General features: G+C 36.5%; 2 protein-coding genes across 2 annotated transcripts; one reads left to right on the top strand and one right to left on the bottom strand.

The window, feature by feature from the left end:
- Positions 1 to 4,234: 4,234 nt before the first annotated feature.
- LOC124945962 (sex-determining region Y protein-like) lies at positions 4,235 to 4,666 on the top strand. The gene has a single exon (XM_047486541.1). The coding sequence runs from the start codon at positions 4,235 to 4,237 to the stop codon at positions 4,664 to 4,666; it is 432 nt and encodes a 143-aa protein (XP_047342497.1).
- Positions 4,667 to 6,374: 1,708 nt separating this feature from the next.
- Positions 6,375 to 15,043, bottom strand: LOC124921525 (polygalacturonase-like; the record flags this gene model as incomplete). Its single annotated transcript, XM_047462196.1, has 5 exons — positions 6,375 to 6,675; positions 6,761 to 6,989; positions 7,103 to 7,392; positions 7,674 to 8,095; positions 15,025 to 15,043. Coding segments are annotated over 5 exons (1,185 nt in total), but the record flags the coding sequence as incomplete, so codon positions are not given.
- Positions 15,044 to 19,822: the final 4,779 nt, after the last annotated feature.

The raw sequence follows: 19,822 nt of genomic DNA, 5'->3' as shown, positions 1-19,822 counted from the left end.
ACACACTTTTGTAACCTTGACTGCCACGAAACAGCACCGCCTGCAAAGGTAACCAAAAAACCTGATACAGATTTTCTTGAATCAACATCACCCGCCATATCAGAATCTGTAAAGCCTTCCAAAATAGGAATATTACTTCCGAAGCATAAACGTGCTTTTGAAGAGCCTCGAAGATATCTGAGAATCCACTTAACAGCCAACCAATGTTCTTCTCCCAGGTTGGAGAGATACCGACTAACAACACCAACTGCGTGTGCTATGTCCGGTCTTGTACATACCATGGCATACATAAGACTACCAACTGCAGAGGCATAAGGTACATTCTTCATTTCATCTTTGTCTTTCTCACTTGTAGGACATTGTTTAGAACTTAACTTGAAATGACCTGCAAGTGGAACTGAAACCGGTTTTGCATTTTTCATTGCAAACCTCTCAAGTACCTTCTCAATGTACTTCTCATGTGATAGCCAAAGTGTTCTGTTCTTTCTGTCTCTTGTGATTTCCATGCCTAAGATCTGCTTCACTGAACCCAAATCCTTCATCGCAAAAGACTTGTTCAAATCCCTTTTGAGATTCTCAATTTTTGCAATATCTTGCCCAACATTCAGCATATCATCAACATAGAGCAGAAGAATAACATAATCATCAACACCGTATCTCTTGATGAAAACACAATGATCAGAAGTAGTCTTACTGTACCCATTTGCTTCCATGAAAGAGTCAAATTTCCTGTACCATTGTCTAGGCGCTTGCTTTAACCCATACAAGCTTTTCCTCAACCTGCAGACAAGATCTTCTTTACCTTTAACTTTGAAACCCTCAGGTTGTTCCATATAGATCTCTTCCTCCAAGTCACCATGGAGAAATGCAGTCTTTACATCCAGTTGTTCAATTTCCAAATCTTGACTAGCAGCCAATGCTAACACAACTCTGATGGATGACCTCTTCACAACCGGTGAGAAGATCTCTTCAAAATCAATCCCCTTTTTCTGTCCAAAGCCCTTCACAACCAGTCTTGCTTTGTATCGAGGTTGTGAGCTATTCTCTTGGTGCTTCAACTTGAATACCCACTTGTTCTTCAAAGTCTTCTTTCCTCTCGGAAGTTTCACCAAGTCATAAGTCTCATTCTCTTGCAAGGAATTTATCTCTTCTTGCATTGCCACCGACCACTTGTTCTTGTTTTCATGAGACAATACTTCTTGATAGGTTTCTGGTTCTCCCCCGTCAGTCAACATCACATACTCATTGGGAGGATACCTACTAGAAGGTTCTCGCTGCCTACTAGATCTTCAAATATGCTGATCATCAGGTGGCTCTAGAGAACTATCATCATCTTGTTCAGCTTCCTCTGTTGGCTCAACATCAACTAGAGGAGTCTCATCAACCTCAACTTGGGCATTTTCCACATCATTGGGCTGTGATTGTGGTGTACGAATCCTACCATTGTCAAGCAATTCATTCTCTGTAGACTTCGTTTTTTTTTCTCAAAGTCTTCAATGGTCTGATCTTCAAAGAATACCACATCTCTGCTTCTAATGAGTTTCTTGTTAACCCGATCCCAACATTGGTACCCAAATTCTCCGTGACCATACCCAATAAAGATACACTGTCTCGTCTTGTTATCAAGCTTAGCTCTCTCATCTCGAGGAACATGAATAAACACTTTACAACCAAAAACTCTCAAGTGATCATAAGAGACGTCTTTACCTCTCCAAACTCTTTCTGGAACGTCGCCATCTAAAGGAGTTGAGGGTGAAAGGTTTATCAGATCAACCGATGTCTTCATTGCTTCTCCCCAAAAGGATTTTGGCAACTTAGCATGAGACAACATACACAAAATTTTCTCATTGATAGACCTGTTCATCCTCTCTGCAACTCCATTCTGTTGAGGTGTTTTTGGCACAGTCTTCATAAGCTTGATCCCATGACTTTTACAGTATTCCACAAATGGTCCTCTGTATTCGCCACCATTGTCCGAACGAACACATTTCAACTTCTTCCCAGTTTCTCTCTCCACTTCAGCGTGAAACAACTTGAAGTAATCCAATGCTTGATCTTTAGTCTTCAAGCAATATGCCCACACCTTCCTTGAGCAATCATCGATAAAAGTGATGTAATAATGAGCACCACCTAAAGTCAAGGAATCCATAAAACATATGTCTGTGTGAACCATATCTAGGATATTGGGCTTCCTAGATGGAGAGAAACTTTTGAAGGAAACTCTATGTTGCTTACCAACTAAGAAATCTGTGCATGTCTTCAAATCCGTGGACTTTAAGCCCTGGAGATCGATTGTCTTGGAGAGAACTTGCATGCCATTCTGACTTAAGTGACCAAGTCTCTTATGCCAAAGCTGTGCTGAACAATCATTAACTGCATTTGCTTCTCCCCCGTAAGACTTAGTCTCTGTCACATAAAGAGAACCGACCTTCTTTCCTTTAGCTATCACCAAAGACCCCTTAGTGAGTTTCCATTTTCCTTCACCAAAGTAACTATGATAGCCCTCATCATCAAGAATACCAGTAGAGATCAAATTCATCCGAATATCAGGAACATGTCGAACATTCTTCAAAAGTAGCTTGCACGAAGTGTTAGTATCCAAACAGACATCTCCTTTTCCAACAATCTTACACGTAACATGGTTTCCCAACGTCACTGAACCAAACTGTCCACTAGTGTAAGAAGCAAATATATCACAACGATTGGTGACATGATAAGAAGCACCTGAGTCTACCACCCATTGTGTATCTTGAGAAACAAGGTTGATACTATCATTGTCGTAAACAATATCGATGTCGTTACCACCCACATCTGCAACCTTACTACTTCCATCTTGCTTATTCTCCTTTTGTTCTCGCTTCAAAGATCTGCACTGATACTTCTTGTGTCCTGGCTTGCCACAATGATAACATGTAATCTCTTTTCTCGAGCTGAATGTTCCCCGTGACCTGTCTAAACTACCACTGCGATTCTTTGGAGTTTTACTTTTACTTATACCCCTTTTCTCAGTCACGAACACCTGACTTGGAGTCGAGAAGCCCTGTTTTTTTCTTCTAGCCTCTTCATTCAACACGCTCTCTTTCATCATTTTCAAAGTGAGCTTACCTTGTGGAACAGAATTGCTAATTGAAACCACAAGTGTTTTCCAACTATCAGGCAGAGAATTAATCAAACACATAGCATGAAGCTCATCATCAAATTTCATTCCTATCGCAGCCAACTCATTTAGAATCCCCTGAAAAGCATTTAGATGCTCAGACATAGAAGATCTATCTTGATATTTTAACGAGCAAAGCTTCCTAAATAGAAATGCTCTGTTTTGAGTGTTGTTCTTCTCATACAGCTCACTCAAAATAGTCCACACCTTATAAGCATTAACTTCAGTAGCCACATGCTGATACACACTGTTGTCAACCCATTGCCTGATTTTACCAACTGCCTTTCTGTTTAGCTTCTTCCAATCTCCATCTGTCATAGCCTCTGGTTTGCCTTTATCACCCAAAATAGTGTCTTCATAATCATAATTACACAATAAGTCCTCCATCCGTGACTTCCAGATTGTGTAATTGGTAGCTGTGAGTTTGATCATCGTTCCATTACTGCTCAACGATTCTTCCATTTCAATTATACAAGAATCACCACCAAACGAACTCAGCTCTGATACCACTTGTTGATAGAAATCGAATAATAGCACTTGTTTAGCAATTCAGAAATAAACAAGCTACAACAAGGCCTAACAATTCTTTTTCCCTTTTGTGTAATTAAATAGGCAGCCAAAACAATTGAGCATCAAACAATCAAACAATCAAAAATAGAGAGCAGAACACCAAGATTTTACGTGGAAAACCCAAATTAGATAAAAACCACGGGACACTTCGGCCACTTAAATCATCCACTATATCAAATGGGTATACATTGTAGTTCAATACAAGCCTAGATGTAATCTAACAAAAGTTATCAATTGACCTCATCCTAACTTGTCATTCACATACATTATCATCATCACTAAAAATGGCTAACCAAATGGAGAAGATAAAGGAAATCAGAAGAAGAACCTGCTGCTTCAATGGAGGAAGAACTGCTGGAAGAGAGAGAAAGAAAAACAACCTGAAAAACTGTTGTGTTTGTTTTTTCCTTAATTAAATATGCCCTAATGGGCTTTATTAATTTGTTAGGCCCAGCTGCCAAATGAGCCGACCGAACAGAATTAGCTACCTATATTGGCCCTATAGCCATGTTGCACATGAGAACCCAATTTCCATTTCAGCCTTCTGATCAGGCCTTTTCTTCAAACATGCATCAGAAGATCCACTTTCCAAATTCAGTTAATCAACTATTAGCCATTCAAGAGCCCTGGCCCCAACATCAACATGAACCACAATCGCACGACCAACAGTCTGCTCAAGTTGGATTCAACGTCATGGATCCATCTCAATCTCATGCTTTGGGTTCATTTGAGGAGGGTGTTTATATTCATGATCATCTTCAGCAGCAGCATCATCATCTACAACAACCACAATTGCACGATCATCATCCATCTCCATCTCAGGCTTTGAGTTCATTCGAGGGTGCTGATTATAATCATCAACGTCCTAATTATCTTCTTCAGGGGCAGCATCAACATCATCATCTACAACAACATCAGAATTCTACGCAACAACCATAGGGTATCATGTTCCAACCCAAATCTCGGTATCATGTTCCAACCCAAATCTCGAAACGACTGACTGACCGACTCGATGAAATCAAAACAGATCATTTTACATTTTTTTTCATTTAATGTATATATATTCTAATAAAGAGGTCATTGGACGATTAATATTCATCATTTATTTTTGTCTAGATCATCGCCCGATCTTTAATTATTTATACATGCACTCATTTGACTACTTCACGCAGATTTCTATTTTTGTTTCTTATAATTTGTTGGTGTGTTTTTTGTCTTAATAATTAATATTTATGTTTTTTTCTTATTTTTATGTATGGTGTCATATTTTTTTTAATTTTTTTTTCTCTCAGATATTTTTGTGTGGTTATATACTCTCATTTATTTTATTATACATGCACTATTTAAAACTAAGTACAAACATAATATGGGGAAGAATGTCAATTTTATCAATTAACTATAATGAAATATTTACGTATATCATTGAACTAAGTTTCTATTAAATGAGATAACAAGCGGAATTGACATGTCATCTTTTTTAATTAATATATGGTGTGATTGATATATCATCCTTTTAAATTAATATATATTATATATATTTTTATTTATTTAAAATTCTAAATAATAAAATATTTATAAAGTCATTAATAATTTCCCTCTTCTGACCTAATTAACTAATCTCACCATTTTTCTTCTCCGAATCTTGTTCTTCAAATGATTCGATTTCTCAAATAAAGGAACCGAAGGAAGACTGACGAGCTAGCGAGATAGCGAGAAAATTGAGGGCAATGAGAGATGAGATTTTGATTTCAGAACTCTACCATGACGAACTTTGACATTTAGCTGAACCTTAGACCTCAACTTTTTCTTCTTATTTCGACCAGTCTCAAACAAGGTTCACAATGAACAAAAGTAGATAAGGAAGCATATAGGAAGAGAACAAGAACAATATTCCAGAAATAAGCCTTCAACAGAAAGAAGAAGATTTGTAAACTTCATTACCTGTTATCATTGTTTATTGTGAACTTTGTTTGGGACTGGTCGAAGTAAGAAAAAAAAGTTGAGGTCTAAGGTTCCGCTAAATGTCAAAGTTCGTCGTGGTAGGGTTCTGAAATCAAAATCTCATCTCTCATTGCTCTCAATTCTCTCGTTAACTCGTTAGTCTTCCTTCTGTTCCTTTATTTGAGAAATCGAATCCTTTGAAGAACAAGAATGAGAGAAGAAGAATGTATTTCCTTATGTTCCTTTATTTGAGAAATCGAGTCCTTTGACGATCAAGAATGGGAGAAGAAGAATGTTGGACTCTTAATTAGGGCAGGACAGAGAAATTATTAATGACTTTGTAAATGTTTTATTAATTAGAATTTTAAATAAATAAAAATATATATTAATTAAAAAAGATGTGTCAATCCCACCTTATATTAATTAAAAAAGATGACATGTCAATTCTACCGGTCATCTCATTTAACAGAAACTTAACGGATGTTAGAGGTTTGGTGGAGTAGTGACATAGATGAACATTAATCTCAACTTCAGTGGTATGAGCGAACAAAAATTAGTTCAATGATATGCGTGAATATTCCATTATAATTCAGTGATAAAATTGACATTCTTCCCACATAATATGTAGCTTCTTTGATATAGGATTTTTTCTTGGATGTTTTTGAAAACTTTTGCATTAATAAAAACGACACATAATTTTTAATAGTCTTCAAATTTCTAATACATTATTCTTAAGCTTAATTATTATGCTAACATATATATCAATAATTACAATACTAATACTATAGGCAACTCCTAGGAGAGACCACTCGTGACGCACTGCCTCGGATGTTAGAGCACGATGATCGTACAACCGTCTTGCTATTTGCATAGATAAGATTTACGCCTTTCAACATTATTCCACTACACGGCTTCACTTTGTTACAATTGAAATTTAATGCCACAACAGTTGCAGATGTTCCGTGAATATCTTCGTATGTAACATCACTAATCTTTATTCCAGAACCCTTCAATGACATTTATTTTAAAATTAGGAAATATAAACAAAATAAAAGAAAATATACTCGAAACCACTGTCAATGGGAATCATACCAAATTAGGGCAGTTGTTGTTTCCGTCGCAGTAATGTTGGTCAATGATGACGGGATTTTGAACACCTACCATCGTGACGTGTTGGAAGTGAACGTTTGTTACAAACCCATTGCTAAGTTTCGCCCACGTCTTAATCCTTATCCCATTTTGTGTCCCTGTAAATGTCGCTGTCCTAACCGTCACATTTTGGACCCCGGCTTCTTTCACATCCTTCCCCAAGCTCCCAATACTGTTATGTAACATGTTCCACCCGAGAATCAATCGAACACATAAGATTATATATTAATTGATCCTTAATAATTTGGACCATGGAAAAGATTGTATAGTATTTTATTTTTGTACCTGATACCATGGCCCGGGCCACAACCAATGTTCTCAATCCACAAATTAGTGGAGCCGGGGCCAATGGAGATACAGTCGTCTCCTGTACCGATTTTCGAGTTTACCACTGTAATGCCAGAAGACGAAGAGATGTGGATTCCATCGGTGTTGGGGCTGTTGCTTGAGGCGGAGATTTTAAGTGCTTGTAGTTTCACATTATTGCAACCGTTGATGACAATATGAAACATTTGACTATTTAAGGAGGTCAAACCACTTACTAAGACATTCTTTGAATTGCTGAATTCCAATGACTATAAATTAAAAAATAAAAATAAAATATGTAAATTAAATTATATAATAATTAGACGTGCAAATTCCTGCATGCTATTTGTATTTATTTATTTAATAAATTAATTAATAATCCCAATCATAAGTTCATTATTGAGCCACTAAATTCAAGATATTCTGCCAATAATTAAGCAATAATCACATGGGAGCCACTATAAACATAATGATAAGTTGACCTTATATAAATTCATATATATTTTTTAAAGGATAATTAAACTATAGTGAAACAAATAATTATTAGTACCGTAGCGCCTGAAGGACAGTGGCTGCCGGAGGCCTTGCAAGCCCACAAGCCCGAGCCTTTGGCGTCAAGAGTGCCTCCATAGATTGAAAGACGGTTGGTTCTCTGGAATATGATCCAATTTGCGCTGCTACCAAGCTTGCGATAATTGGATGGTGCAACTAAGGTCCCATCAATGTGGATTGTGATGGAACTTGACCTACAAGTCTGTCCATTGAATGTAATGGTCGAACCGATCAAGTAAGTCCCTTTAGGAACATAGATAGTGGCTTGACCGGTTGAGCTGCAAGCTGAGGCCCATGCGGTGAGGAAGGCCTTTGTAGAGTCGGTCTTTCCGCCTGGCTTGGCTCCAAGGGTCACTACATTGTATGTGTGAGCTCCAAATGCAACTGGCATCATGAGCACAATAATATTAGAGAGGAGGACTAAGCAAGAGAGGACACGAGGTGTATACATTTCTTTTGGAGAATTAATTAAAGAGAGATTATTAGTTAGAAGATGAGTTTAACTTGTGATGTGAGTATTTATTTATAAGCAAATCCCTGGTTCTTCCTTTGTCTTAAGTTAAGTCATCTTAATTACATTAATTATATAAGACTTATCTATTTTAGTTTTAATTATAATTTATTATTTGAAATCTTCATAATAGTAAAAAAGAATATCAGTCAAGTTTTTCAATTGGCAAAATGTTAAGTTACATATTAGACTTTATCTTCTTTTAATTTGTTACGGTGTCATATTTTAGGGGAGATCTACTGTCTCACAAGCCATCCCTATGAGTCTCACACTTCAAAATTGAAAAAAATTGAGATGGATCTACTGTCCCAAAATTCTTGTCCCACTTACTGTCTCAACAGACAAAATTACGTTGTTTTATTATCTACTGGCCGATGATGGTGGCGAAGGTGAGATAGGAACCATCGATTTCGCACATAAGATGGTCATCTACATAGTCTGCCACAACATCTTGTTTGATTGGAAGAAGAGGCGGAGAGAAGATTTATCGGTAAGATGATGTATCAGCAATTAAATTGCTAATGAATTTTAGATGGTTGATAAAAAAAATGTCTTCATTTTTTTGAAAACTAATTCAATCTAGTTTCGCAACCGGGTATGGAATCAAATAGGGTGTAATCTCAACTTAGTTAGGCCATATACACATACATATCACACGTCTTATACCAAAACATATCTGGATCTTTATCCATAAATTCATTAGCAGTTTCTCATCTAGATCTAATTTTACACTAGCAGTTCCATATCTAGACCCAGATACATAAGTGTTTCCAAATAAGTAATCATGATTATAATTTTACAATAGAAGATTTATCAGCAAGATGTTGCGATGTCAAAGAGAGAGAAACGGAGGAAAGATGGGAAGTCGTTTTTGTCTATTGGAACAACAAGTGGGACATAATTTTGACAGCAGATCCGTCTCGAAAAAAATTACCCATCTAAAATGAATTAAATTTTAAAATATGGGACACATAAGGGGACTTGTGGGACAACATATCTACTCATATTTTGCTACCATCATAAATATTGACACTACCATAAATTAGTCTATCTTAGGCATGACATTAGATTCGACTCAAAAGGCTCAATGTTTCACCCCAAATGGATGAATTTGGACCAGATGGGCACTGACGAACTTCTTAGGCATGTATCAATATTTTTTGACTTTTTGATATTTGTAATAGTTTAATAAAATATTTTTCGACCAATTGTATGAATTTTATTTTTGAAGAAACTTTCTATTAATTTGTAATGATAACAAAAGAAAATGAAATGGAGACAAGAGAATAAGGGAAATCATCCTCTACAAACTCCAGAAAATTAGGTGGACCGAGTCCATTCTTTATAGGGTAAAATTTGGAACATGTAAGGGCCAACTTCTGGATCATCTAATCATCCCATAAGGGAAAATGAGTCCAGAGCTTAAAACCCGGGAAATAGTCTTCTTACCCAGTTAAAGAAGACGAATGCCAATATTTCTATCTAGGAAATTCTGATGTATTCCATAGAACACAAGTAAGCTGTGCTGAATGAGCTCAGCAAAGCTAGTATACTAGCCATACAACCCCTGAAGAGTTAGTTGGGAAATCAACATGATAGGTTTCGAGGACAAAGATCTACCTACTCCAAACGAATCTCATGTTAAAGCACTTTATATTTCTGTAAAGTTGGTTGATAAGGTCATTCTCATGACTCTAATTGATAATGGCTCAACACTAAACATATGTCACTGGAAGACTCTCCAAGAAATTGACATTTCTGTTGATAAAGTTCTCCCTCAAACCAGTGTGTCTAAAGTTTTGATAATTCTTATCGTGAAATGCTTCCAAACAATAATTTACGTAGTCGATACATCTCTTGAGGTAAAATTTTGCGTAATCAATACGCAATCATCATATAACTTAATCTTAGGACGACCTTAGTTACATCAGGCTAAGTCTCTTGTCTCTACCCTACATTAGAAAATACGATTCATGGCTACCGGTAAACTCATCACCATTGAAGGTGAGAAGTACGTCACGACCAACCATAGTACAACTCATTCCAGTAACCCAGAGGTTGAGTTAAGTGGATTCGATATCTGTCATATATTTAGGCAAGGCCAAGATTAATCTCGCCTTCCTGACTTTACACCATATAGTGTCATGTCCATGCGTCTCATGCAGAAAATAGGATATTTCCCAGGAATGGATCTATGGCCAAATTGTTACCAACATGCCTTCTTTTCCTTGGTCTTATTACGACTAAATAGCTTTGGTATCGGATATACTCCGACAGTGTGTGAAGGTTCTAGAAAATGTAAAATATTTAAGCAATATATATATATATATATATATATATATATATCCCTCCAACTCTAAATGGACAGTTTGTGCAAGAAGGGGAAACCACAATGTGTTTTGATTTCTACGATCCATTCTTCAATCAAGTTTTGCAAACCCTCTCTACATGTTTTGAAATCTTTTTAGATTGTTCTTATAATCCTAATTCATCTATTAACATGATTATGAAAAGAACTGTTTATTGGCATGAAACTTTGGAAAAGTTGGTTAGAGACGATCCCTCTATGACGGAGGAAGGCTTGGATAATGAAGGCTTTTATAAGATAGACTCCACAAACCTACCAACAACTAACAAAGCTCCTGTAATCAACCTGAGAGTTGACGATGAAGACACTCTCCTTTCGGACTATAAAAAGTGTCTAATATTGTAATAAGTAAAGAAATTTGTAACGACAATCCTGATGGGATATCCTCTGCTCTTTGTAATAAAGCGTCCAATAAAATACCATAGTATAGTTTCTAATATATGTCAAATGATGATGTTTCTTTTCGGTCTAATATTAATTTTGAAATGAAAAACTTCTTGGAACATGAAGACGAAATAGTTTCCGCAACTCAAACAACAATCAAAATAAACCTCAATACGGCCGATGATCCTCAAATTATATTAATTGGACAAAGCCTGAGTGATGACGAACATCTTGAAATGGTAGAATTGCTAAAAAAACCAACAAGGACGTGTTCTCCTGGTCTTACAAGGATATACCCGGAGTATATACTTCTATTGTTCGACATTAGATTCCCCTTTATCCAAAGGCTAAACCTGTCAAACAAAAGTTAAGACGAATGAAAGTCGGGGTTGTTTCCAAGATTAAAGAGGAAGTTCAAAAATAGTTGGAAGCAAGATTCCTTGAAATTGTGGAATACCCCACGTGGATAGCCAATGTGGTTTCTATCTTAAAGAAAGACGAAAGGATGCGTGTGTGTAGACTACCGCGATCTTAACAAAGCCAGTCCTAAGGATATTTTTCTTTTACCTCATATTGACATTCTGGTTGATCATGTTGTTGGAAATCAACAGTTATCTTTCATGGATGGATTTTCGGGATATAACCAAATCCTAATCGCTGAAGAATATAAAGAGAAAACCACCTTTATCATAGAGGTAGGCACGTTCTGTTTCAGGGTCATGCCTTTTGGTCTCAAAAACGTTGAGATTACTTACCAAAGAGTAGTCACTATGATCTTGCACGACATGATCCACAAGGAGGTGTAAGTATACATTGACGACATGATCGTAAAATCCAAAGATCGCTAGGGTCATATTCCCAACTTAGAAAATTCTTGTAGAGAATTAGAAAATATTGGCTTCGATTAAATCCAAAGAATTGTGCTTTCAAGGTCACCGCTAGAAATATGCTAGATTTTCTTATTACTCAATGAGGAATAAAAATCGTCCCATCCAAAATCGAGACAATTATAACTATTCCTACCCCGTAAAATTAAAGAGAAGAACGAGGCTTTCTTGGAAAAATCCAGTTCATTAGTCGGTTCATTAGTAAACTGACTCACCTGTGATCCCCTCTTCAAGCTACTAAAAAAGGATCAGAAGTTTCAGGGGAATGAAACTTGTCAACAAGAATTTGATAAAATCAAAGACTATCTAAAGTTACTACCGATCCTTATGCCATCAAGGCCCGATGTTCTCTTAATTCTCTATCTCACAGTGACAAACTCACATATAGGCAGCCTATTGGCTAAAGTAAATGAGAATAAACTCGAGATTGTAGATTACTATCTGAGCAAGAGAATGATTGGATGCGAAAAAGTGTGTTGGGCACTTGAATGAATCACCAAAAGACTGAGACATTTTATGCAAGTCCACTCTATCAAGTTGGTATTCAGGTTGACATTTTATGCAAGTCCACTCTATCAAGTTGGTATTCAGGTTGGATCCAACCCATTATTTGTTTCAGCAAATGTTTCTATCATTCAAACTCGCTAAATGGATGATGATGATTTCGGAATATGATATAACCTATGAAGTTCCAAAATATGTTAAAGGAAGTGTTGTTGCAGACTTCCTGGTAGATCAACTTATCACGATCAAACATTCTTATGAACTCGACTTTTCAGATGACACCATAATGACTGTCTCTTCAGACACATGGAAGTTAATGTTTGACGGAGCTTCAGCAAAAAATGGCTATGAAATTGGAATTCTCTTAATAGATCCCAAAGGAACATATGAGGCATGTCTCTCAGGTCTCAAAATCGCATACGAAAGAGGAGCAACCAAACTAGACGTAGGTGACGACTCTAACCTGGTTATATCACAAGTTAACAGAATATGACAAGTACGAGGGACAATTCTTAAACCCTATCATATGTGTGTACTCTGATTTATCAACAAATTTGATCATATGTCTTTTATGCACGCGTCAAGAAGCCAAAATCGCTTTGCCGTTGCTTTAGCTACGCTAGCTGCTATAACCCAAATATCTGTTGGAATAAAGATCAAACCTCTGAATATTCGGCAAAACAGAAACCCAATTTCGAAGTCGGAGTGGTAGCCTCCATTTAAGTTCCCACTAAACCATGGTTCGATATTATTCAAAAATACATCGTGTTAGGATCTAGATCGCGGATGGGGAACCGGGATTTGGCCGGTTTACACCTTTTACTCAACAGTTGGTGTTTAATCCAGTTAGAAATTAACACCGGGGTTTCAATACTACACAAACTGTCACAAACCTTGAACCGAGTTCAAGTGCGGAAGTGGTTTGTTTCAGGTTGAAGCAATACGCACACGGGATGAATAAGGCCGGATTTGGATAAAGTCGGTTTGGAGTTTAGTGGGTCGGTTTGAGATTCAGTAAATCGGTTTAAGTAATGTTTAATCGGTTAGGGCGGTATGAGTCGGTTAGTATGAATCGGTTAAAATGTAAAGCCGGCAGAAAGTAAAGAACAAGACAGGTTTTTATGGATGTTCGGAGATAAAACACCTACGTCACCCCTTCTTCTCGAAACCGCGAGAAGGATATTCACTAAGGAATACACAAACACAATATCCGATCGAGACTTATTTGCTGCTCGATAAACATTCGTACAATTCTCACCGAAATTATAATCTCACTTCAAATACACACTTAATAACTTTGAGTCTTGTAGAGAGATAAACTTGTGATTAATAACTCTTAGAACTTGTAGTTGGTGGAACTAGTAACTACATTTACTCCTCTTCAGCTTCTTCTTTTATAGGTGAAATGTGCCAACGATCACATTTCTTCGCCTTGAATCTGATTGGTTGAGCAGAGGTTCAGTGTTTCAGACCTAGCAGTTTAGGCTTCCAATGCGTAGGTCAAACCGGCTAGGTTTGTCTTTTACTTAATGTAGCAACTGTCGGTTTGACAGTTGCCTGCACCTGGAAGGTTGCGCCTCTAACTTATCCCAGAATGAAAAGATCTCTTCAGGCAATCTTCTACAGCCTGCAGAGTATCACCGGACTTGTATGGATATGGCAATGTTATAGTCTGTTCCTTTGATATCATCTTCCGCAGATACTCAAAGTATCCGTTTGCACCGATTTGTAGATTGTACTTAATTTGATAGTTCTGACTTCTTTCTCAAATAGTCTTTTCATCGGTTTTCCGGTTGAGTGCATTTCGGTTTAGGATTTCTACCGGTTGTTCATAGCTTTTAGGTTAACCGGATATCCTTCCGGTTTGTCTTCTTGATCGGTTGGATTCTTGACCGGTTGGATTACTTGACCGATCCTGGTTTTTTAACCGTTCCTGCATAGGAAGTTTGTTTTGTTAAATTCTTATTTTAACCGGTCTAATTTATCTAACAATACCGGGAGTTAGACCGCCCTAACCGATTAAATATTACTTAAACCGATTTACTGAATCTCAAACCGACCCACTAAACTCCAAACCGACTTTATCCAAATCCGGCCTTATTCATCTCGTGTGCGTGTTGCTTCAACCTGAAACAAACCACTTCCTTACTTGAACTCGGTTCAAGGGTTGTGACAGTTTGTGTAGTATTGAAACCCCGATGTTAATCTCTAACCGGATTAAACACCAACCGTTGAGTAAAAGGTGTAAACCGGTCAAACTCCGGTTCCCCATCCGCGATCTAGATCCTAACAATTGGTATCAGAGCAGTTAGTTTCAATACTCAAGCAAGCATGACTTTCGAGAAGCCTCCAATGCTAGAAGGTGATGATTTCGTCAACTGGAAGATACGCATGCACTTGCACTTAATCACTATGGATGATGAAATGCCGTTCATCCTATCTAAAGGACCGGTAAAGATTGATAAAGATAGGGAGGATTGGACAAAAGAAGATAGGCGGAGAAATAATCTGGACAACCATGCCAGAAACCATATCTTCAACGGTTTGGACACAAATACCTTTTGTAAGGTCAGAGATTGCAAAACCTCAAAGGAAGTATGGGAAACGGTGATTCAACTCCATGAGGGAAATGAAAGAACCAAGGAAAACAAGTTAATGGTGGCTACTCAGAAGTTTGAAAACATCAAGATGAAACCAGGAAAAACAATGAGGGAGTACAGTGACCGGTTGGATTCTTGACCGGTTGGATTACTTGACCGATCCTGGTTCTTTAACCGTTCCTGCACATGAAGTTTGTTTTGTTAAGTTCTTATTTTAACCGGTCTAATTTATCTAACACATCGAGTATGGAGAATATCCGTCCCATTTCCGAGCTAAGAAACGAAGAATCATGCGCCAATATTCCACTAACTATGCTTGGATAGCTAAAATTCTATACAGAAGATTTTTTGATAGTCAAAACATGATTTGTGTTGATGGTCCCAAAGTACGACGACTCATAGAGGAAGTACACGCAGGAGTATATGGTCCACATATGAATGGACTAGCATTTGCCTAGAAAATACCCCATCTCAGATATTATTGGCAAAATATAGAACATGAATGTGTCAACTATGTAAAAGGTTGTCACTAGTGTCAGATCTATGATAATCTAAAGCATACTCCAACATCTTTACTGTATAGTATGACATCACCATGACCCTTTTCTACATGGGACATTGATGTCATTGGAAAAATTTATCCCCATGTAACAAATGGACATGAGTTTAAACTCGTAGCCATTGACTATTTCTCTAAATGGTTCGAGGAAGCATCCTATAAGGTTCTGAAATCTACTCAAAAGGCAAAGTTCATATGTATTAACATCATCGCCAGATACGAAGTACCTTATGCTCTTATTTCAGAGAACGGGAGGCACTTTCAGGTAAATGTTTTATCCTTTCTCAAAGAGTTCAAAATTGAATATCACAAATCTCCGCCCTATCCACCCCAAACTAAAGGCGCGGTAGAAGCATCTAATAAGAATGTGATTAGGATCATAAAAAAGATGACCAACACACACAAAGATTGGCATGAAAATTTGTCATTTGCCTTATGGGGATATCATACGACTTCTCGAGTATCAATAGAAAAAACTCTCTATTCTCTGATGTACGATATGAATGTCGTACAACCAATCGAGATTGAAATCCCTACACTAAGAGTCCTTTTAGAATCTCACATCATTGAAGAAGACTAGGTAAAATTTTGATAGGACCACTTGAAGTTGATGGAAGATCATAGGTTTGATGTATTATGCAAAACCCTATCTTACTAGAAATGAATGGATGATACCTTTAATAGAAAGGTCAATCCCAAGAACCTAAAAGAGGGTGACCTGGTGCTCAAGCAAATCCGAGAACTGTTAGAACTAGGGGAAAGTTTCGACCACGATGGGAAGGATCCTTCCTAATTAAAAAAATCCTCTTCAGAGGTGCAGTTCTCATATCTAGAGTTGAAGGTGAATAATTTAATGCTCCAAGTAATTTAAACACACTAAAACGTTATTATATGTAATATCATCATGTGCATTTATGACTCCCAATCCAACCTTACCAGGACTATTACGGCTCCCAATCCAGCTTTACCAGAATTATGATGGCTCTAATCTAGTCCTACCAGTATTATAACGGGTTTAGTCCCCAACCTCGTATGGACTAATCGACCTCTAGTATTGTATAACTACGTTGTAATCCTCGGAAGTTAGTCCCCAACTTGGAATGGACTTACCGACCTATAGTTTTGTATAACTATGTCATTATCAAAGGGAGAACTAAGTGAGACCTGATTCTTCCAAAGAAATAAAAAAGAATATGTTAAGGACAAAAGGAAGACATATAGGCAGCCTATATGTAGGTCCGATGTCAAACTCAACAAAATAAATAAATAATGGAATGAACAATTCCTAGTTTTGTCTCACCTAAAGTCTAAAGACAGTGGGAACCTTGGTTCTTTCCACCAACCAGTGACAATGATTTTAGGAAATAGGTAGGAGAAAAGGCTAAGAAATGTTTTGTTAATCTAATAGTGATTAATCTCCCAAATATGACCCCGAGTTCCCATAAAACCCTAATCAATAGATATCTGTAATAAGATCATTTTCGTGTTACGTAATTATCTAAGAAATTAACCTTCTATGGAAGGCTTTTGAAAAAGAACTGGAATAAATCCCTAAAATCCAGGCCAAAGCCGCAATATGAGAAAGGATGTCTCATTCCCTTTTGTATAAGAGAATAGAGAAAACAAGACTCAATGCTTCAAAAAAAATATAAATACTCCCGTGTAGGCTGAGTTGTTGAAATCACCATTTATGCTCACTCTGACGGCTCTCCTGATGACTATCGCAAAAGAAAAATGTATTGATTCCTCCATATATACTTCGGGAAACAAAAATATATAAATACTCCTGTGTAGGTTGGGTTGTTGAAATTACCGTTTATGCTCACTCAGGAAGTTGTCCCGATGACTATCACAAGATTAAAACGTATCGATTCCTCCATATATACCCCAGGAACCAAAAAAAGAGAAAGAAAAATTTCCGAAGCCAAGAAGTTTAAACTCTCTCTACAACTATATCAGGAATAATCGAACTTTCAAAGGATTGTAGCCCATAGTAAAAGCAACCAAAAATATAACTGAACAAGACCCTCGTGTATCGGTTACCTTCCTTGCAAGTTAAGAGTTTGGATAATCATTTACACGAGATTGGATTTATCATCTATATCTTAACATGAGAGAAAAGGAACTCGAGCTCTTTAAGCGAGATAAACTCTACTAATTACAAAATGCTCGTAACTTTTCCCCGAACACGTTTTGAATCCAAGTCTCCATGATTCGTGGATGGAATCAATGTATTTTCTATTTTCAAATATTATTTGAAACAGATTTGGGAACAATCCATTCCCTGGAATAAAAAAATAATGGTCAATGATTCACCTAGTTGTGAAGGTCACTTCGTTAAAATAAAAGGGTTCTATTGAAATATTTCCTAAGTGATAAGAGTCTCCTAAAAATCTACGGTTTTAATCTAGTTGTGAATGATATTTTGTCACATTAAAGCCAAATCTCCCGTCAAAATAACGGTCGATGTTTCACCTAGATATGAAGGTCTCTTTATCAAAACTAGAAGTGATAAACTGTCAATCAGAACAGCTACTCTCGTAAACCATTCCCAACTAAACTATGATTTTTCAGTTGTGAATGTCATTCTGAAGCCCTATCTATTGATAAGAAAAGTAGATCATTGTTATGATTATTAAAGCCTTATTATAATATGCATCTATATAGGTTATTACTATAACCTATTTCCATAGAGTGATTATTATCACCTTCCCCAAGTAGGTCTTATATATTAAATGATAAACATTCATGAAAGTCATTATTATGATGAATATTCAAAAAGATTCTAGTGGCAAATTCCATCTTTTGATGGACATAGAATGATTATTATCACTATTCCCCAGGAAAGTTCTAATTATTCCCAAGATAATACTCTCTAGAAGATTCATATTTGTTGATGAATATTAAAAAAGAAGTCTTACTTGCATAACACTACTCCCCAAACAAGCCCTATCTATTGATAGGCCTTATCAATCATGAGTATGGTATGATTATTATAATAATTCATCCCCAACCGGAGTTCTACCTACTCCCTCAACATGCGTAAGGCTATTGTGGTAGCCTATTTCCAAACAAGATTCAACTAACGGATGATCATGTAGCTCTCCCCACCTATGAGCAATTGTTATGATTCATCCCAGTATCTGTAGTTATCCAGGTTCTATCCATCTACCTTATTTTAAGATATGGTACAAATTTCGAGGTATTCAAACCTCGAACTCACGTTTTTTAAAAACGAAGTTTGTTTTATTCAAACTCAGTTCGAGAGGGGCATTCTGTAAGTATGAAAATTTAACCTACCCTAATTTATAAATAATATTATTAAATTATAATAATATTAAAATAATATTTTGAATTTTAAATTCAAAATAACTCTAAAAGAGATTAAATGTCAAATTATGGTTAATTATTGTGATAATTAAACCCTAACCATGAAGAAAAATGATTTGGGGGAGGCAATTTGGAAGAGGGAATAGAAGAGGGAATGATGGGCACAATTCGATTGGCTAAAAAATACTTTTGAATATTTCAACCATTGAAGTGATACCACCTCATTCCCTCTCCTATTTCCTTCCCCAAATTCCCCTATCATTCCTTAATTAGGAAAATTAAGTAAAAATCCAAAAATAATTTGAGGTTAAAATATTGTAGTTATTTTACCCAAACTAAAATAAAAGGGGGTTGAAATTATTTAATTATAATTTTGAACATAAATATGTATAATATATGGCTTAACGCAATTAAATAAATACCCAAAATAAGCATAATGAACCTAATTTTTATTATGTTTCCAGAAATAATTTTTGTGTATTATTTGGTGAAGAAAAACACAATAAAGGGATTAAAATTCTATTTCAAATAACCCTTTTATAAAAAAAAATAATAACTGATAATCTTGTGTGACAGAAATTATGTTTAAACTTGACTGCAAGATTTAAGGCCATCGGATCAACCTGGATTTTCATCCAGCGCCCATGAATCAGTCACTGAAACGTCGTTTAAGCATATTCTTTGCCGATGTAGGGGCCACTGGAAACGTGATCGATCATCGATGATTCTTTCAAAAACTCCAGCTCATCCTTTAGCCATCCTTATCCTCTCATTTTTTGCCCATGTCACCATCTTATACTCGCGATCATTACTCCTAAGTCTACAATTTCCACCTTAGCTTAGAACTAGCTACCAAAGATAAAATTAAAACTAAGGATAAGAACTTTAATGGTGAAATTGAAAGTGAATTCATCCTCCTTAACCGACCTAGAGATGTATAAATACTGTCTAGGCCATTCTCTTTTAAAACATCAAACAATTATCACATATCACCTACAGAATCA

The sequence above is a fragment of the Impatiens glandulifera genome, chromosome 1 (genome assembly GCF_907164915.1).
Source record: "Impatiens glandulifera chromosome 1, dImpGla2.1, whole genome shotgun sequence".
Taxonomy (NCBI): Eukaryota; Viridiplantae; Streptophyta; class Magnoliopsida; order Ericales; family Balsaminaceae; genus Impatiens; species Impatiens glandulifera.
Note: the sequence above shows the minus strand (reverse complement) of the source record. Positions and strands in the feature narration are given on the sequence as shown.